Source organism: Cryptomeria japonica, chromosome 2, assembly GCF_030272615.1.
Source record: "Cryptomeria japonica chromosome 2, Sugi_1.0, whole genome shotgun sequence".
NCBI classification, from domain to species: domain Eukaryota; kingdom Viridiplantae; phylum Streptophyta; class Pinopsida; order Cupressales; family Cupressaceae; genus Cryptomeria; species Cryptomeria japonica.
The window spans coordinates 380,438,706-380,461,090 of record NC_081406.1 but is presented as its reverse complement, the minus strand read 5'-3'; the positions used below and the strand labels follow the sequence as shown (position 1 = coordinate 380,461,090).

The 22,385-nt window shown below is 37.4% G+C and overlaps 1 protein-coding gene across 1 annotated transcript in view; it reads right to left on the bottom strand.

The window, feature by feature from the left end:
- LOC131026974 (nifU-like protein 2, chloroplastic) overlaps positions 1–14,490 on the bottom strand; it is a 78,104-nt gene extending 63,614 nt beyond the window's left edge. Inside the window, exons 1-3 of the mRNA XM_057956972.2 lie at positions 14,286–14,490; positions 14,084–14,210; positions 12,371–12,681 (exon numbers count right to left, since the gene is read on the bottom strand). Coding sequence (XP_057812955.1) covers positions 12,371–12,681; positions 14,084–14,210; positions 14,286–14,360 — 513 coding nt within the window. The 5' untranslated portion in view covers positions 14,361–14,490. The remainder of the gene's footprint in view (positions 1–12,370; positions 12,682–14,083; positions 14,211–14,285) is intronic.
- Between the last annotated feature and the right edge of the window lie 7,895 nt (positions 14,491–22,385).

Below are 22,385 nucleotides of genomic sequence, written 5' to 3'. Positions count from 1 at the left end.
CATAATATATCCTGGGAAAACCTTCCTCTTGAAGGTGGAAAACCCAGCTACAAGGAGTCTTAATTACTTCCAATAAAATGACAAGAGTTTTACAATGAGTTGCTTCACACTTTGAAGCAATGTGACAACTGAATTTACTCTAGACTACAATGTACAATTAATGACTGCTGTATAATGATCTCTTCTTGATCAATCTGCTTCTATATCAATTGGTGTCCTTGATGATGAGAACACGCTGCTGAAGAATGAGATCGGACTTTGTGTAGAAGAACACGAACTGCTGCTTGCTGTAGAATAAGATATGTCTGACTGCCTGATATATGTGATTCGATGCCTTTGGAGGATGGAAACAAAGCCTTATATACACCCGATATGTGTTCCTTTAACCATCACGACTCTTCCAAGAGTCGGCCATCATAAAACATCGTGTCTCTTCATTAACACGTTCCAAGGGTGGCGGGTTTAGTTATTTAAATGATATCGGCACAATGAAGTAATTATATTTATACAAATCGTAATTGTTCCCTTCACGTCTTTAATTGTTTTATTAGATCGAGTGTAATTGTCTTAAACAATTGTGTCGGTCCTAAAGGAGTCCGACCTTAGCTATTTACATTAACACTCCCTCTTAGCTAGGGAGGAGGAGTCCTTCATAATTGAGTCACATAGTGACATCCACCATGACTACTATGTATGGAAATGTAAGTGAACACAAGTGCTTTATCACGGTCTCACTCAACATGATATGGTCACCTCAATGAGTGATATGGTCATCTCAATATGGCATTCCCCATGGCTACTTCCAGAGGGTGAATAAGCATAAATGCCAAGTCATGGAGTCTCTCACATGACATCCACCATACCTACTCACAGGAGGTGGAACAAGGGATGGAACCTCAAACTTCTCTCATAGAGAAGAATGCACAACAAGGGTTGATACCTCAAACTTCTCTTACAGAGAAGAATGCACAACAAGGGTTGATACCTCAAACTTCTCTCACGGAGAAGAATGCATAACAAGGGCTAATACCTCAAACTTCTCTCACAGAGTAGAATGCATAACAAGGGCTTGCACCTCAAACTTCTCTCTCAGAGAAGAATGCATTATAATACATATCAAGTAATTACTGATGCTGAGACTCCCTCTCAGCAAGGGCCTCATTCTCCACAACTCCAAGCTTGTCTCGAAAATGCACAAACTTTACTTTCGCAAGAGGCTTGGTGAGAATGTCCGTCGTTTGTTCCTCAGTACAAATGTATCTCAACTGGATAGCGTTCCTCTGTACCATATCTCTGATATAGTGGTCTTGAATCTCAACAAGCTTTGTTCTGTCATGGAACACTGGATTGACTGAAAGCTTCACACAACTTTGGTTATCACAATGAATGGTAGTAGGCTCCAATGATTGTCCAAACAATCCTGCAAGGAGCTTACGAAGCCACACTGCTTCACGAGTTGCCACACATGCTGCAATGTATTCTGCCTCTACAGTGCTTAGAGCTACTGAAGACTACTTCCTGCTACACCAGGAAATCATAGCAGATCCCAAGCTGAAGCAACAACCAGAGGTGATCTTCCGATCAGTAACACTCTCTGCCCAATCAGAATCAAAATATCCTTCAAGAATCAGGTCCACACTGGAAGAGTATTTCAAGCCATATCCAATTGTGCCACGCAAGTATCTCAAGATATGCTTGGCTGCAACTAGATGTATTTGTCTAGGTTCACTCATGAACTGGCTAAGTGCACTCACTGCATAGCAAATATCTGGTCTAGTGTTAACCAGATACATCAAGGACCCAATCAATTGCCTATACATAGTAGGGTCCACAAGATCTGAACTAGCTGTAGCTTCCCTCAATTTCTTCAAGTTGGTTTCCATTGGTGTAGACATAGATTTACAGTTTGACATTCCAAATCTCTTCAAGATATCGATGGTGTATTTTCCTTGACTTAGGATGATCTCATTGGGCCTCTACCAAACTTCCAACCCTAGAAAGAAGTGCATGGGTCCTAAGTCCTTCATCTCGAATTCTAAAGTCAACTCCTTAAATCTATCAATGAGATGATCTTCTCCTGTGACAAATAGGTCATCAACATAAAGTACCAATATCAACATATCACCATTGAATATCTTGAAGTAAAGGTTTGGATCAGCATCATTCTTGCAAAATCCCAAACCCACTAGGTATCTGTCAATCCTTTCATACCAAGCCCAAGGAGCCTATTTAAGACCATATAGGGTTTTCTTCAATTTACACACATGAGACTCTTTCCCATGAATCACGAACCCCTCAGGTTGCTCGATGTAGACCTCTTCTTCAATCACACCATTGAGAAAAGTTGTCTTCACATCCATCTGATGTAACTTCCATCCCTTAGCTGTTGCAATGGCAATGATGGTTCTAATGGAAGTATATCGAGCAATTGGAGCAAATGTTTCTTCATAGTCTATTCCCTCTAGTTGAGAGAAACCACGAGCCACAAATCTAGCTTTGTAATTTTCAATTCTACCATCAGCTGCATGCTTAATCTTGTACAACCACTTGGCAGATATAACAGACTTCCCTTTCGGTTTGGGCACAACATCCCACACATCATTCTTGAGAATGGATTGATACTCCTCATCCATTGCATCTTTCCAAACCTGTTGTTTTGAGGCTTCCTCTACGCTAGAAGGTTTAGACTCAATAAGATTACACATCAATGCAACATAACTAGAAAATATGTGGTCTTTTACTTTCTCTGAATGTGCCTCTAGGAGCGGCAAATTGTTCTACTTCCCGCATAGTGTTTCTTGCCCAAAGAGGTCTCTTTCGAGACACAACAATATCTCTAGGCCCATCAATGGGATCCAAAGGTTCAATTGGATCATCACTCATATCAGGTTCTGACGTCTCCCTCTGAATATTGGGAGCATGATCAACATCCATGTCTTGAGGAGTCTCATCATCTATCTCTATGCATGAGCCCTTTAATTTCCTGAATGCAACATCTTCCTCAAATGTGACATCCCTGCTAACTTCTATTTGCTTCTGACCTGGGATGTAAATACGGTAGGCTTTGGAGGTTTCACTGTAGCCCACAAATATTCCTTTCTTGCCAGAAGGTTCCAACTTGGTTCTCTTGTCCTTGGGAATATGAACATACACAGGACAACCAAATATTCTCAGGTGACTGATATCAGGCTTGATCCCTGAGGACATCAGGCTTGTAATATCCGATGAGGACATCTGTTCTGAACATACACTGTTGTTCTAGAGGCTTCTGCCCATAGAAAAGTCTGAAGGTCTTGATCATGAATCATAGCTTTTGCAGCTTCAATAATAATTTGTTCTTCCTTTCAGCAACCCCATTTTGTTGAGGGTTGTAAGGAACACAAAACTCCCTCTTGATCCCTGCCTCAGTATAGAAATCACGAAAGCTACCTGAGGTGTACTCACCTCCATTATCAGACCTCAAAATTTTAATTTTCTTTCCAGACAAATTTTCTACAAGAGCTTTAAACTCTTTAAACCTACCTAGGACTTCATCAGACTCTTTAGACCTTACGAAATAAATCCAAGTCTTCCTAGAGTAGTCATCTATAAAAGTTACATAATACAAACATCCACTTAGGGATGGAATTGACATTGGACCACATAAATCTGAATGTACAAGATCTAGAATTTCTTTAGACCTACTTTCACTACTATGAAAAGAACTCTTAATATTTTTACCTATAGCACGACCTTTACATGTACCATCATGTACATGATTAAGTTTAGGAATACCTTTTACCATCTTTTCCAGTGATGGAAGAGCCCTAAAGTGGAGATGTTCAAGTCTTTTGTGCCAAACTTCGCTGGAACTGGAAGAATCATGAATAAGAGCTTGAACTGGAAGAGTGGAGAGTTTATACAAACTCTCTTGTCGATTTCTGATCACACGCACAGTCTTGATGCTAGAGTTCTTAGGCCAAGCAAGAACTCTTCCTTCAAAAAATGCAATTTGATATCCCTTATCCTCTAAGGCTGAAATAGACACAACGTTTCTCTTGATCCCTGGCATGAACAACACATTGAGAAGGTGAAGAGAAACTCCAAATTCAAGGTTTAGAGATGTAGCACCAAGTCCTCTTACTGAATAGCGTGCATCATCCCCAATAATAACTTGGAGATTTGACTCCTCCACCAAATCAGAAAGATGCTCCCAATAGCCGGTGATGTGTCTAGAGGCTCCACTATCAATTAACCAGGTATAATTGTCTGTAGGAACATTGCTTGATAATGTTGATATGAAAAGAAAGCCATTGGAGTTATCTTCAACCTCCTTCTAAGATGAGACTTCATTGATGTTTTCTCCTTGATGATTTGGTCTTGTCAAACAATCCTTTGCAAAGTGACCAAACTTGTCACACCTAAAACACTGGATGCGAGAGAGATCTTTCTTCTTCTTCCTAGAATCAGGAGCGGAGTCTGATTTCAGATCTTTGTTTCTTTTTCAGTTGCCCTTCTTCCAATTCTTATGTTTCTTGGTGGATTGAGTGGCAAGAACATGTGTATCTTCATTTTGAGAGATTTTGATAATTCCCCTAGCTGTCAATCTTGATTCTTCTTGAATACAATCCGCATGAAGTCGATCAAACTTAGGTAATTTGGATCTTCCACTTATGCTTTGGATAAATGGCTCCCATGAATGAGGAAGACCATTCAAGGCTAGCATGACAAGGTCTTTGTCAATCACTTGATCTCCAATTGCGCTTAGTTGATCTCTCAATTCTGAAATTTTCATGAAGTGGGAGATGACTGAATCTCCCTTTCCCATCTTGACTTGGTGGAGTTGCTGCCTCAAGGCAAGAGCCCTACTTACGTTGTTGATCTCATATAAATCTTCCAAGGTCTTTGAACATATCTCTCGCAGTTGTCATCTTGGAGATGAGAGGCACCAAGTGATCCCTCACGGAATCGATTAATATCTTCTTTGCTTTGATGGCATTTTTCTTGAATTGAAGTTTCTCCTCATGATCTTCAGGCTCGGATAAATCCTTTTCCTCCACAAATTGAAGAAGATCATTTTCTTCAAGTGCAATGAGCACTCTAAACTTCCATGAGGTGAAGTTAGATGCACCTTCGAGCCTATCTTCGACTTTAAGACCGTTCACCATTTTCGAGACTTAGTAGATACTACACGAAGGAGAGAGAGGAGAGAAAGCTTAGAAGATGTATAGAATCTGATCATGATCTTCTTTCAATGTGGCTCTGATACTATGTTAAGTTTTATGATCAGATTAGATAGACAGTAAATCAAACACAAATGCACAGAACATATCCTAGGAAAACCTTCCTCTTGAAGGTGAAAAACCCAGCTACAAGGAGTCTTAATTACTTCCAATAAAATGACAAGAGTTTTACAATGAGTTGCTTCACACTTTGAAGCAATGTGACAACTGAATTTACTCTAGACTGCAATGTACAATTAATGACTGATGTATAATGATCTCTTCTTGATCAATCTGCTTCTATATCAATTGGTGTCCTTGATGATGAGAACACGCTGCTGAAGAATGAGATCGTACTTTGTGTAGAAGAACACAAACTGCTGCTTGCTGTAGAATAAGATATGTCTGACTGCCTGATATATGTGATTCGATGCCTTTGGAGGATGGAGACGAAGCCTTATATACACCCCATATGTGTTCCTTTAACCATCACGACTCTTCCAAGAGTCGGCCATCATAAAACATCATGTCTCTTCATTAACACGTTCCAAGGGTGGCGGGTTTAGTTATTTAAATGATATCGGCACAATGAAGTAATTATATTTATACAAATCGTAATTGTTCCCTTCATGTCTTTAATTGTTTTATTAGATCGACGTGTAATTGTCTTGGACAATTGTGTCGGTCCTAAAGGAGTCCGACCTTAGCTATTCACATTTAAAACACCCTAGCCGGAATGAGTGATTCTACTTCAGGTGTCACATTGGAATTCACAGAGTTCCTTGATTCTATCATTTTGGTGGAGTTAGAATTAAGATTTTCAGTGTTTTTTCAAGTGGGTTTGAAGATTTCAGTGTGGTGTGTTTGGGGTTTGGTGTGTTTGATGATTCGCTTCCTTTGGTGTGCTTAAGGGGTGTTAATACGCCATTTCAGGGTCTAATATACATTTCCAAATTTCAGGAAATCACCTTTTTTAAAAGCTGGGAGGTTTCTGGATTGTTTCCATGTTTAATTTTCTGCTAGTTGAGGACGAAAACCCTCACCAGTGCTTGCTGGTTTCGGTGGTGAGAGACCCACCCTAGCCGGAATGAGTGATTCTACTTCAGGGGTCACATTGGCATTCATAGAGTTCCTGATTTCTATCATTTTGGTGGAGTTAGAATTAAGTTTTTCAGTGTTTTTTCAAGTGGGTTTGAAGATTTCAGTGTGGTGTGTTTGGGGTTTGGTGTGTTTGATGATTTGCTTCCTTTGGTGTGCTTAAGGGGTGTGCTTAAGGGGTGTTAATACGCCATTTTCAGGGTCTGATATACATTTCCAAATTTCAGGAAATCACCTTTTTAAAAGGTGGGAGTTTCAAAGTGCTCATAGAATTGTTGGAGGTCGAAACTCAGTTCTGGAGTTTATTTCTGAGCCATCCTCTTTGCTGGGCATCTAAAATCTGCAGCTTGAAGGGTCTGAAATTGGTGAGCTTGGAGGCCTTTAACATCATTTTCAGACATTAGTGGTTGCTGGTGAAGTTTACTGGTTTTGAACACTGAACGTGGTTAACTCTCCCTAGCATTACATTCATCCTTGAAGGTCATTTGCAGGTCTGATTTCATATCAGAAAGTCTAATTTTCAGTTTGCTATCATATACCTGGTTATTGATCTTGAACTAGCACATGCTTGTTGAGTTAAGTAAATACCTTCCAATGCTTTGAAGATAATTGTATGATAATGTACTGATTTGAGAGGTGAAGGCCCAGCTCCCTCTTCTTTCTGTAATCTGCAATCAGTTCTTTAATTTCCTATGCATTAGCACTGATTTCCTTTCCTTATGAAAGAGAAATTACTTCTTTGAATATGCAATGCATCTCTTGTATCTCAAACATGAAGAATTAAAACAAACATGAAACCCTTTCTGCATCTTCTATCTAGTCTGAAATAACACAAAGAAAACCATAACATAGTTTATTAGATTAGAAAGAAATTACAGGGCAGCAACTTCAGTGTTTCCTTTGAAAAAATATCAGGAATGGACATTACACCTATATACATCAACCGGACCATGAACCAGCATTCCAAACCTGACTTGACACCAACTACAACACGAGGCTATATTCAGCCAGGTTAATCAAAGGTACATATGCTTCATTCCTGTTCACTTCAGTCTTTTTGTTTTTGTTTTTTTTTGCATATGTTTTCATAAGGCACCATCACTCATTACATTACATGCAGAGTGATGAGCCTTGCAAGGGTGCATATACATGCGCTAAAAAAATTCCTTACTAACATTTCATTTTATCAAGACTTGTGGGTGCATTAACCTCCAAAAATCAAGATTGGAGTGGACAAGCTTAAGTACTTGGCAAGATATGGTTTACAGGTTAGTATTATAGCTTTGATCACCTTCCTCTTAGTACCCCTTCATTTTTTGACACTTAACCCCTGAAATCCTTATTCTCGCCCTCTAGATGAATAAACATCATATCACTGTGAAACACAGAAATGTTAAGATCCTGAAATCTAGCCAAGTTTGAATCTAAACAAATCCTCCAAAATTATCTTCTTTATTATAGCTCCTACAGACCAAAAACTGCTTGCAAACATCTTGCCTTGTTATTTTATAAGATAAACTATAAGAATATAAATGTCTATCTTATGCATAGGCTCCTATAACCTAAGTCACCAAGTTCGGCCGAATTTCATCCTTGAAGTTCGAAATTCGTCGAACTTCAAAAAAAAAAAAAAAAATTCGTTGAAATTTGCCGAACTTAAAAAAAAAATTATTTTTTTTTTTTTTTTTCTTTATAAATTTTTGGCCTTCTTCTTCTGTTAATATTTTTTAAACACATCTTTAGTCTGTCGTGAGTCGCGGCCTGCAAGAGTAGTAGTCGCGGACCCGTGATAGTCGCAGCCTGCAAGAGAAGTTCGCCTGCAATTTTTGCCTGTCGTTCGTGCCCTAGCATATGTTTCCTATGGTTTATATTTTATAAATATGTCATCTTTTTGTAACGATTTCAAATCTATTTATCAATGTTAAACTATTTAGGGAATTTTATAGATATATTACATATATTTATTAAAACAATTTAAAAATTACATATGGCGAATTTAATTCGAATTTTATACATTTCGAATTTTTCCCTCATCAAACTTCATTCGAATTTCAAAGTTGTCGAACTTCGAATTCGAATTCGAACCTGGTGACTTAGCCTATAACCCTATATCAGCTCATTTCAACCTGACCTTGTGTAACCAACATCATCAGCACTGCTAGTGATGTCAAGTTCAACTACTTTGAAAATCAGTTTTAAGGCTTAGAGCACTATATATGAGGTTTGTGTTGCCATTTCTCAAGGTTAACATTAGCAATTTACTTTCTTGCATCGTGTTCCCAAAGATCTTGCTATGTTCCTGGACGGTGTTGTCCTTTCTTGCCTCTTTCATGTCTTCACCCTTTCTTGCATATTGTTCTCTCTGTGGGGATAGTTGAGTGGCTTGGTCCCCTTAATGTTATTTGAAGTACCTAAACCATAGTTGGACTACTCGCAACTCAGCTCGACTTGCCAAGCCCCTGGGAAAAAAACTCGGGAAAAACTCGGCGAAAAACTCAGCAACTTAAAAACACACTTAAATTTAATAAAAAATGCACTTTTTTGCAAAATTTAATGAGAAGATGCATCCAACGAGCCAATAAATGATAACACAAAAGAAACAAGCTGATTCTAGATATATTTAAATGCAAAGTGTCTACAAAATTGCATCCTCCTGAGGAATGTTGATGGCTGGAAGCCTGGAAGCAAAATAGTAAATAGTTTTTGTAAAACCAAAAGTAATTACATCATTACAAATTTGAAATTACAATTACAACTTCCTCTTCCCAACTCTAGCAAAAACTAGGGGAGAGGTAAAACTAGAGGGTCTAGTCATAGAAGTCTGCAGTGGGCGTGATTGTGCCTCCTCGCTCGGTATGGCTGGCTCATCCTCCATCCTGGATGAAGCTATGTCTCCACCTGCTTGTGGCACTGGCAATGACTCCTCATCCTCATCCTCTTCCTCCTCAATGTCTTCCAGCGTGAAACCAAATCCACCCCCCTCCTCCTCCATAGCCGGCCTCTCCAACTCAGTGATGTCATCCTCGAAAAACAATGGAGGTTGCTCCTGTGATGTCCAATCACTGTAAGGATCTATATCATCCAAGTCAAGTGGACCACCTGCTACTTCCTCTACCTTCCTTACGCATAGTCGAAGATTATATTGCACAAAGACAAGGTCATTGAGGCGTTTTTGAGCTAACTTGCTCCTCTTCTTTGTGTCGATGGCTTCAAACAAGCTCTAATTGTGCTCACAACTGGATGAACTACAAGGTTGACATAAGATTCTGAAGGCAAATTTTTTGAGATTTGGGGTATTTCCACCCCAACTTTGCCACCAAGCATCTGCAAATTAAAATTAGGTTGAGAGTAGCACCACTCATCGGGGTCTAAGGGTGAGAAAAAGAGGGGTAGAGAGATAGGTCTAGATCTTGGGGGAGAGAGGAGAGAGTGAGATGGAGTGTGGTAGAGAGGGAGATAGAGGAAGAGTGATAGGGAGATAGATATGTCTAAAATTTGAGGCAGATAAAGTGAGTGAGAGAATGTTGGTAGGAGCATAATGATTACTGAAATTTGACTAAGTCTGAAAAATTAAAAGATCTTCTAAAACCTAGAATTTGCATTATAACTCCTAGAGATCTGAAACCACTCTCAAACATCCTGCCAATATATACATGAAATATAACTTAAAGTATACTTATACTTAAATGTTATATTTCATGTATATATTCTAATGAAGAGAATGAAACTGACCTGAAAAAACAAAAAATAGATCATTTTTTGACATGTTTGGGCCTCTTTTTTTAGTCTAGCCGAGTTTTTGCTGCGAGTTAAAGTGGTAAAAACTCACAGAGCTCAAAAACTCGTCGAGTACTCTATGAGTGTTCCATCTATGACCTAAACTATGGGCTGTAATGAATGTCTCTATCTTTTTTGGCCCTTTTGTTGGCTCCCCCCTTACTCGTTTTGTTTATGCCTTAGCATCCTTGGTTTTCTCTGGTTCTTCTTATAGAGGTGGCCCTATCTTCTTTAGAGGTGAAGATGGATGGTGTTGGAGATGACCTATGCTACAGTTGATGCTGGGAGATGTTGTTGGGGGGTTGATGGTGTGTTGTCTCTTGGCTGTCTGGGTATGAGACTGGTCTTTTTACTGGTTTCTCTCCTTTATCTCCTATTGAGGTGGATAGTTTGGAGGGTATGATGATCTCAGTGCTGCTCATCCTCAAGCTTAAGGTTATGGGAGCCTTGTTAAAACCCATTATGAAGGTTAAGGGGGACTAGAAAACCCCTATGGTCATAGTTAACTAAGCTTTCAGGAGAATGGCTTTGACCTTCTTTTTTTCCGCTAGTCCTTCAATGATTTCTCTTTGATGTTAGGCTGATGATGGGCTGCTAGTTGTCTATGTTGTATTCTATAGCAGCTTTCTTCTATGGGTTCCGGATCCATGCAAAATCCGAGGGTTTCAGGTCCCTTCAAAATTTGTTGTAAGGGGTTTCGGGTCCCCTCAAAACCTGTTTGATCCTTAATCAAAAACATTAGCAATTTACTTTACTCGTGCTTCCATCTACCCTTAGGGGATTCTTAGAAGACTAGGGGAAAGAATGCTTTAACAAGGAAAACAAGTTATGCAAAATGACCTTTAGATTCAAGGATAGGATATTCGCCCATTATACATATGTCTCTAGGGTTCATAGCTATGATATATTAGGGCTTCATCTATGTGCCTTGACATCATCCACGAATAGCTTCCCACATGTGCTTAAGTCAAGGAAAGAGTTAATGCACCTACAAGTAGGCCACAAGTGCTTAACCCTAGCATTTTCATTTATGCGGGTCTAATTTATCATCATATGCTTGTTACTTTATTATTGCATGTTATTATTTACTTTATTGTGATATTGTCCTACATTTGGCCCTTGGTTTAAGTGTCCTTTTAATTTGTTGTCCATTACCACATTCTATTATGAGTTTCGCATCCTAATATCTCATTATATTGTCTTAATAGTATGTCACTGAAAGAGGCTTCTACCTTTTCCCTGTTTAAAGGTTGATATTATTAGATCTTATCTTAGCATACAAAAGAGGCACTCAAATTAGAAAAGGAGATTTAATTGTCTTGTGGCTTCTTAGAGTTCCCTCCCACTAACAACAAACCTATATTTCCATCACAAACATCCCCCCTTATCAGCCAAAATTCAACCTGTCCATACCCAAGCCACCATCCTCAAGGCCATCAAGTGCATGGAAGAAACCATCCAGACCATGGAATAAGAGATCCATGGAAGTGGACTGAAGGCCCCATTGTTATAGCTGTATTCTCCACCTTGAAGCAAGCAATGAATTGTCAGTTGCTTGCAACCAATACCAGAAGCACTGAATTTCCGTCCTTGAGTATGTCCTGTATAAGTTCCTGCAAAACACAGATATGCCAAAGTGATTCAAGAGAGGGTACAAAATCATCCCACCAAAGAGTAAAAGTGCTGATCTTTATCCTATGAGCCCAAAGACCAACATGCCAAAGGCAGCCCCCATCAGATCAATCATCCTCATACTTATGCCCCATTCACCAAATGGACCCACAGATCTGATAAGGAACCACTCACAAGGGTCAGCAGCGAATCAAAACCCAGACCTCCAAGTGATCAGTACCAAACTCCATAAGCATGGGTTTATGTCATTTGCATTGACTAAAAGAATGTTACAACATGATTATCTTCATATTATCTTCAAGAGTCGTGAGGAGTGAGAAAGTCATTTCTGTGTATATCTCTTCTTACTTTCAGCTGCTCCGGTAACTACTGTTTTGACAGCTGATAAGCTCTTTACTGTTCTTTTGCTAATATTTCTCTGATATTTAGGGACTTTTTTTTTTTGTTTTTCTTCTCTCCTCATGGTTTTTCCGTTTCACATGAGGGAGAACTCAGCTCTGTAATCTCTCTTTTCCAGCAATATATTTAAACTTTACATTTCTTTTTATTTAAGCATGGAGTTGAAAACTTAAAAACATAGCAAAGTACAATATTTGACCCATTAATGACGATAATGCAAGAAGTCTTTTGTGTGAATGCAATGGAAATATATTTTGAAATACCTTTTCAACATTTTCTTCACTTAGTTCAAGACCTGAATCCTCATCCACAACTTCCTCCACCGCAACTATTTCAGGAATCTTCTCCATCAAACGCCGTTCAATTCCCATCTTCATGGTCATCACCGAGCTTGGACATGACCCACACGCCCCTTGGAGTTGCAATTTAACCACACTTCCATCTATGCTATGCAATTTTACGTTGCCTCCATCTGACATGAGATATGGCCGCACTTCATCCAATACCACCTCAACATTTTCCTCTGTTAGCGCTAACCCTTCTACGGAAGGCGGACTGGCAATTGCTTCAACAACTGGAAAATAATAAATATACAGTATGAGTGTGGTTCGAATGTCTAATAATAGGTTTCCATATTTTTCCTCGAGTATCTTTTCATAAACACAAAATTCTACTAAATGTCTTTGAGACTCCGGCTATTTGTATCTTCTAAATGTTTTCCAAGACAAAGTTACAATTTTCCCGTAAATTGAAATTACATTAAAACTGCAAGCATACAGAAACAACCTAGATGTGCACCATGAGCTTCCATTTCTACTACACTTAAGTCTGAAAGAATAAAACTGGGTGCTAATTGATAAAGAAAGAAATAGAGCTTTGTTTCTACGGAATATGGTATTTGCCATTCAATCTCTTTCTAAAATATAGGGATAAAGCTTTGAAAACTGAGTATAAATGACACTACAAAAGTTGCTTGGCATTCATCAATTACAGCTAACATCTATGACAGAAGATTCAGGTATCAAAAAATATATGGCTATTCGAAAAAAGAAAGAACCACGAAGAAAAATGTTGCATGACAGATTAACACGTGGATGGTCTGTATAGCCGCCATAAAGCTTAGAAACAATAACAAACTAGTTCCATAGAAAACTCCAAATTAAAGAAAGAAAACGGACTCAAGAAAAACAAAGTGCAAAGTATATTTCAACATCTCCAATTGGTAGGATTTGTTTCAAATATTTATAATTTTTATTTCCCAAGGTTTTGTAAAATTGCTTTGACGGGATGTTTGTCGGTCAAATCCAGTAATTCTGCTTCAATTATCACGGAAACCTCGAAAAGGAAGCATCACATCTTCAGTTTTGGTTAGCAGAGATTATCAAACTTCAATTCAAGATATAATTCTTGTTAATTTAAACGAGGAGAAAAAAATATATAAATAATATAAAGCAGCAGACACAAACAAAAGATATAAGATAAGGGCAGTTCAAGATATAATTCTTGTTAATTTAAACGAGGAGAAAAAATATATAAATAATATAAAGCAGCAGACACAAACAAAAGATATAAGATAACGAGATTTATAGTGGTTCATCATTAAATGGTTACATCCATGAAAAACTAAGAACACTTATATTAATTGATAACTGATTACATCCATGTAAAACCAAGAACACTTCTATTAATTGATAAAACCAGTACATGACTGTACACATCTATTTATACATTTATATAGATATGAAACAAAAAAAATGAAAATATGAATTTAAGCTTCACATTCCCAACAATTCTTGTCTCAAGCAACCAAATTTAACTTAAATTATTTGAAGCTTGCTCATAGTTGTTCGTCTTCGACCTTATTTACAGTGTGTACAAATATACAGTTTCTTTACCAAGGGAGCGCATTTCGTCTACCACAAATTGTGTTCATTAAAAGGGGGCAAAATTGAAATTTCAGAAAAATTAGGAATTACCATGGCTTTCTCGTCTTGACCTTGGTCTTCTCCGCTGGTGAGTGTTTGAAATCATAGGAGGACTGACTTCTCCCTGCAACAATGGACTGCGGATGCCAATGGCTGCCAAAGCGCTTGAATTTGATTTCTGCTGGCCAGATTAATAATTAGGAATAAAAAGCGAATACAGAGGTTAAACAGTAAAGGAGGGCAGGAGGTGTACCTGAAACGTATATTTGATTGCGTGCTGACGATAATTAACGCAGGTGGAAATCCCGTGACTCCCTAAAGCCTGCATAGTTGCCAAAGCAATCAAATGATCGTATTCGTGTTCAATGGTTCGTCTATTCGCAACGTATTTTCCCTTTGGTTAAAAAGAGGAGCGAGAAAGTTCGAGTGCATGCGAGGAAGAAGCGGAAAAATGTTCCCTTTGTCCGCATAATATTCTCATTTATGTCCTCTTCCCCAAATTCCCACAAAGACATACACCTAATTGGGACTCTTGCCAACCCCCAAATAAACGAACGGTCTTAGGGGGAAGGGATCTGTCGCCATTCATTTTAATTTCCATGTATCTTAAGCTTTTTAAATGGTAAGTTGAATTTTAATCAATTTTTTTGAGTTTTTTGGGTATGTGATTTAAGAATTTAAATTATGTTTTAATATTTATTATATGAACAAAGATCAAAAAGTAGTCATTTAAAATTGACGCTCAATGTCTATTTATAGACACCTTAATGATGGTGTGTTAATCTAATACATATACCTCTTTTAAATGCTTTGATTGATATGTATGCACAAAATGTCCCAATAACCATGCACTATGGTTACCAAAAAAGTTGTATAACTCTAATTAAAATTCAATATTTAACTATTGGGTGCACAAAAGTGGGTGGTTATTAGTACATGTGGAATATTTTAGTGTGTTTTTAATTATCATGTATTACATATGTTTTTAAATAGTCATTGGACGGTTAGGTGGGCAAGGAGTGAGCGTTTATTGGAACATGGGTGGCTACCGGATTCTTTCCTCTCTACCTGTGTACACAAACATATAAATGTTGTTTCTCTAGTACTTTTGATAAAATAAAATTATTTAAGAATATTTATGTTATTTTTATTTTAAGACTTTTTTTATTTATTTTATTTATTAAAGAGTTGTTTTAGTTTATTTATTTAAAAATTATTTTATATATTTTTAAATCGATGAAATAAAGGTACAACCTCTTTTTATATATTAATGCAAAATGATTAAAATGATTACATATAATACTCTTTCAAACAATAGAAAGGATGCATTATTTCTTCACAAATGCATGACAAGAGTTGTTGGCATCATTATTCACAACTCATACTATCCACCTAAGTTCACAAAATCTTTGTATATCTAGAGTATATATTAGTGTAAAATTATTTGAAAAATATCCTATTTATTTCTTTATGAATTATTTTATAGCATTTTATTTTGTTTTAAAAATATATGTGGATTGTGTTTTAATATAGATAATTAAAACATTTATTTTCAAAGCTATATAATTTGTTTAAGATTTTTATTTGCGTGGTGAAAGTGGCATAGGGGGCCAATGTAATGTCCCCTTCTCAGTTCTAGACTGATGAATGGAGTCTTAGCCTATTTTGAAAACCCGTAGGCTAACTAGAGACTAAATTAGGATTTATGTCTTCAGGAAGGTTTTCGAAGAGGTGTTTGTAGGAGTTCTACAGTTTGCTCTCTGGATTCTTTCTAGGTTTTTCATGAGCTTCGGGATGGTATAACATGCATTCCAGTCACAGAAAATTTCTTAATTTACTATTTTTCGTAAATTGCAATGATTGTTTGCTCTCTAGATTCTTTCTGGGTTTTTCATGAGCTTCAAGATGGTATAACATGCATTCCAATCAGAGAAGATTTCTGAATTTGATATTTTTAGTAAATTGTGATAGGCTGACAATTGTTTGCTTTATAGTGTTTTTCTGGTTTTTTTAGAGCTCCAACATGGTTTGACATGCAAATTCTTCAAAGATTATTTTTGAACTTACTATTTTTAGTAAGTCACGACGGTTGGTCGGAATGTGGTAAAAATCACTTTGGAAACACTTACTATTTTTAGCATTATGTTATTTTTAGTAAGTATTATTTTTAGCAGGGGTTCAGATGGCTATTTCTGGCAGGTCAGTTTGAGCAGTTTGTCTTCCAACATTTTTGGAGCTTGTTTTGGCAAGTTAAGTATTTGATGAAAAATGGTATTTTAAATTAAAGTATAACTTAAGGCAAAAGTTGGACGATTTATTTAAGGGGGATTTCTTAAGTTAATTGATATCTAAAATCATTTCCTTAATTATATGTGGGCGATTCTTGGTTGAGGAAAAAAAATTATAAGTGAATTATTAAGGCAAGATGGACACCTTAGAAAGAAAATAAGACAAATTTATGATATAATTCACTTTATTCTTTGGACGCCATAATATACTTTATTGATGTATTTTTTATAAAGTGTATTTGCCACCATGTGATGGGCGATTTTGGGAACAATGAAATGAAATGCAAATTAAGGAAATTGGAATGTTGTTGTTTAATCCCATATTGGAGGAAAAAGAAGTTCCTGTTGGCATTTGACTAAACTGGTAAAGACTGTTGTGATATGCAATCGGTAAATGATTGATTGGTGAATGTGATGAAGAGATTGAGATTCATGTTTGATGACTAAGTCTTGTGTTGTCATTGATGGCAACAATATTTTTGTGGCCATCTAAGTCTTGGAAGCCAACCGATAAGGTATAACCGGTACAGATGACAGTTTACAGTGAACCGGCAAATAGGTTCTTAACTGGTAAACAAAGACAGAGTTGCATTCATGCAACCAATACAAGCAATTGATGAAGAGTTGAATGATGTGGTTTTACAGGAGTGATGGAGACAGGTGTTTGGAGCTATGTTCATGACTGCATTGGTTGATTCAACTGGACAAGCGAGATTTGATGTACAGAGCAGGTGTTTTGATGAGCACTTAACCGATAGTGAGAAAGTCACTTTAATCCGTAAAACAACACAGGTTTTGATTTGTTATGTTTGTGGTCGACATAAGTTTGGCGTGTAATATTATTTTTCCTAGATTCATTGAACCTAGGAAATTGTTCCAAGGTTGTAGCCGACTTAATTGATGTCTATAAAAAGTGTGATGAGTTATGAGATAGACATAAGATTGAAGATGAATATTGAGATTGTGATTGTGCGGTGATTAGTGAAGTTCTGTATTGATGTGTCATTGATGTTTTGAGGATCTGAAGTGGATCTTATCAGACACAGAGGTGTTACATGAAGATCATTTGAACTATTATTATCCTCACAGTTACAGCAGTAAAATTCCCTAACTGGGTAGGTCCTAACAGGCCTCACTTTGTAAATCCCTTAACCGGGTAACTCTAGATCAGAGTGTTAAATCATCTTGCGAGGTTGATCCTAACAGGTCAAAGCTCCTAACAAGGATCATCATTTAAATCCCTTAACCAAGTGACTCCTAACCTCCTAACAGGGCATGTTTGTAAGACCTTAACCGATCAAGATTTCTATTCTGTAGATAGTGAATGTTGTGGATATTAACTCCCACCGTGGTTTTTCCCTTTTGGGTTTCCATGTATAAATATCTTGTGTTATGTGGAATTTTTTTTATTGGGCATTATCTTATGTGGTGATATTCCTCTTATGCTTATTAAGTTTTAAGTTGGTGATCAGAATCTTATTGTTTTTGCTTGCACTGATTCACCCCCCCCCCTCTCAGTGCCTTATAAGTTTATCAATTGGTATCAGAGCCAACCTTCTTTGAGGCTTAAACGCTTGAGAAGGACTCCTAAGGAAGACATGGGGGATATGAGTTATAGAGAGATGTCTCATAAACTTCCAGAAACTGAGGAAGCCCTAGAAACATTAAGAGGCAAGTATTAAACTTCACTTGCTAAGAGAAGAGAGCTAACCGAACAACTATTGGAGGTTTCTGAAAGAAGTTCTTCTAATGAAGCAAACATAGGTGCACTGGTTGATGAGGTGGAGAAATTGAACGATGAGAAGACTAACTTGAGGAGAGATCTAGAAGCCCTAACTATCTGGATGAGTCAAGAACTTGAAGCAAGGAGGGCAGTAGAAGACAAAATCAAAGAGAAAGAACATGATATCTTCAAGATAAATCAGGAAAATGGCACTCTAAATGCACACTAGCATGAGGAAAAAGAATAAAAAGAAGAGATAAAGGCAGAACTATATATGGCAATGTCTCTTAGAGAGACTCTCATGAAAAGGATTGAAGACCTTACAAAATAACTTGCCGATGCTAATGAGAAGCTTGAAAAGTTTAACAAAAGTTCTACCATGCTTGATGAACATATCCAATCTCAAAGGATGAACGGTAATACAACAGGATTGGGTTACAATACATTTGAGAAAGGTGAGTCTTTTGGTACTAAGGACAACATGCATGAAGGTAAACCTGCTTCTAAGATTCATAAACCCACCAGTAAGAGATTCTCTAAGCTTGTTTGTTTCAATTGTCATAAACCATGACATACTACTAATGATTGTAGAAGCAAATTTGATGTTGCTAATGGTTATATAGCCAATGCTTATCAAGGATATAAGCCTAAAACCTTTAATGGTTATTCTTTCACTTGCAACATGCATGGTCATAGATTTGTTGAGTGTAGGTATGGAGAAAATAATCCTACTCCTCACGAGTCAGAGGTCTGGTGGTGGTTGGCAAAGAACCTTCAATGACCAGAGAAGTCCTAACTGGCAAAGACCCTATGCTAACCGGTCTAGTCCCTATGAGATGGAAAAGAGGATGAATGTGGTTTGCACAATCTGTCATAACTATCGTCATGTAGCTATGAACTACAGAAGGACTGGTAGAGGCAATGTTGGACCTTGGAGAGCTTTTGGTATGGCTTGTTATCATTGTCATAAACCCGGACATATGACAAAGTTCTGCAGAGCTAAAGTGAACCAACCGGTGAATCAATTTGTTGACCGGAAAGGGAAGATGAAAGTTAATGTGGAGGAGACCAGAGCTTAAATGAACAAAATTTGGAAAAAGAAGGATGATGAGAAAACTGAAGTCAAACCCTCTGAAGATCCTATTTCTTCACCTAGTGTGGAGAACCCTTCATCGACAAACTAAGTTGTTAAAAAGCTTAGGGGGAACTTAATGTTAGATCCATTTCAAAAAACCCTGAAGGACCATGAGGTATGTTGAATCTACATGCTTTGATGTATTATGATATTAAGAAGTAATTTTGTGATCAAACCGATAGGTTTGATGTGTTATGTGAACTGGTAATGTGTTACAAGACATTTTAGGGTTTTACTGGTAATGGCATTTAATGCGGTAGATAATGGGCAAATAAAAGGAACTTTTTGAATGTTATTTGTCACATTGCATACTTGTGAGCACATGGAGAGCGAGCAAAGTTGATCTTGTGTTTGCAGCATCTAACTTGTTTGACAGAGATTTGAAGTGATTTGGTGTGTCTTGTGATCAGGAATCGGTGAGAGAGCTTTGTTGGTGTTTGGAATCCTAGTATAAAAGCGGTAAAAGGTATTTATCCATATATCTTATTATCTTCTTATCTTTCTGAATCATTGAAGATGGACACCCCACATTTAGTTGATGTTGTTGATAGACCCATCCTGAATTTAAGAGGCACCCGTTTAAGTCTGAGGAAACTGATCCCGTCGGAGCCCTATCTGGAGTTCCTTATGGTGTCTTACATGTTGAAGATATTAGATCTTTCTATCATTGAAAACTAGAGGGCCTTGGTGTTGCTTCTATTTTTAATCAATATAAAGCATTGTGTGATAATAATGGTATTTTGAAGGACCAATTCAAAAGGGTTCCCGAGAAAGGGTTTCACCATGCCCTGAATTTCATTAATGATTTTGATGATGAACTTGTGAGATATGTGCTTAGCAGGATTCATGACTATTTTATGTGGATCGACTGACCACATAAAATTTCTAAGGAAGTTATTCATGCAATCATCGGATTTTGTGCCACCGGCGAAGTTCCAGTTTTGAGATCCATTCCTAAGAATGATGTAGAAAAATTAACAAGATCTTAATGGGATGGAAGAACAATTACGGTGAATAATATCGATGATCTGACAGTAAAGTATGCTTCTATGGTGATCGGTTACCGGATCTATTACTCTAGAAGGATGAACAACATCCCTGCTACTGCTATCCACACTGCTCACCGGATGATCAAAGAAGATGTTGACTATGAATTGTCAGAGGCATTGAGGAATCAACTTGTGCTAAACCTACAAGCCATAAGAAGGATAAGAGGTTAAGGTTTAAATTTGGTCAATTAATCCTTGGTCTATTCTTTTACTTTCATATATGTTTCCCCGGTATTGGTGATATCCAATGGATAGATGGCACTCTTACATTGATGCAGATGAAGTACAACATTAGAATGCTTGGTAATGATTTTGGCAAAATTGCATGGGGATATTTTAAAGACTTTCTGAAGAAAATGCATGCAAGGGAAAGGATACCGACAGAAGTTGTCAACCGATATGAAAGCAAAATTTGTTTTATGGTTGATACAGATACTTGCATGATGGAGGCAGTTGAGCCCCAGACCACATGGGTGATTCCCATGGGATATGAAGGACAAAGATCTTCTGATTGCATATGTTGATCATTTGCTTGCCCAACTGGTAGATACAACAATAGAATGTTTTGGCACTTACAAGGAGAAATCCCTTCAAGTGCACTCTGAACTTCAAAGACCGGTAATTGCAAATAAAGTAAGAAAAGAAGTTGAAGCATTTATAGAGCAAGAAGGATTCACAAAAGAAGCCATTGTTGAAGCAAGAGAAAAGCATGCTGCTCAACAAGCCGAAACATCAAGTGCACCAACCGGCACTCCCACTGGTGTAAAGACAAGAGCTGGAAAGGAGAAGGTTGCAGAGAAAGAAAAACCAACAATTGTTAAGAAGGAGAAACCAGTAGAAACTAAGAAGGAGAAACCTTCAAAGATTCAGTTCCGGAGAAAAGGAAAGATTGTTAAACCACCTACTGCACCAGTTAAGACTGGTAAAAGGAAAAAGCAACAAGCAACAAGCACATAAACTGGTAGATGCAGATGAAAAAGAGACTGAGTCCGAAGGAGAGAAGAAAGCCCTAAGGCCCAGTGGCAAAAGGTCAAAGGGTGTTGGTACTCCGACTGTGAAATCTCCAAAGAAACTAGTAATCAAGCATACACCACGTGAAAATTTAATAATAAACATTAAAGAGTATGGTATATTGACTGGTGTGAAGAAACTCTTTGATAAATTTAGTAAAGATGAACAAAGGGAAATAGAAGATGCAATTGTTTACATGATGAATAAATACAACAAGGCCCTAATTGAATTGCAAGGGAAAATTCCAAATTCATTGTATAATATAATTGATGCTAGATGGCAAGAAACCATGAAACAAGATAGAGAGTACATTGAATATTTTTTTAAAAACTTGCAACCTGAAGCTATTGAGGAAGAGCTAGATGAAATTATTGCTAAGGGAAAGTCATCTTTTAGGTTGAAGAAAAGGTTGACAAGAATGTTAATTGACAAGACCTAATCAGTCCATGAGGAGACTAAACAAATTTCGAAAAAGGTACTGGGTCTAATTTCAGATGAAGAGGAAGAAGTTAAGGAAGATGAGCCAGAGAGGTTTGAGGTTGAAGATCTTCTGGAAGGTGTTAAAATAACTGATTTTAAGCCTGATAAAATTGTGCTAGATAATCAATCGGTGAACACACAAACTGAACCTAAGATTATCCCTGATGATGATGATATCGGTAATAATAATGATGATGTTGATGCTCCGGATAGTGTAAATGTATAGGATATTGATGTTGAAATATTTGAGCAACATGAACAGGAATAGGGACAAGAAGAAAAGAAAGATGAGGAGCCACCTATAGTTACTCAAACTGTTGATACATAGCCCCCATCAGTACAGGAAACAAAAAAGGAAAAGGAAGAGGAAAATAAGACTGAAGAAAAGAAAACAGAGGATACTGAACCTAAAGTGACACCTTTGTCACTTGATTCTAAGAATAAAATTATAGATGATGATGATGCTATAAGCATCAAAGGTCCACTAGACATGGATAATTTGAGCTCAATTGAGTTGATGGAGATTGCAACTACCATGCAATCCCAGGCCAAGAAGAAGAGGATTAAAAAACAACAGAAGGAGGCAGATACAATAAGGAATGTTGTTGAGATTTTTTCAAGTCTCCTACCGGAGACTGATACTGATAATTTTGTTACTCCCATTGAC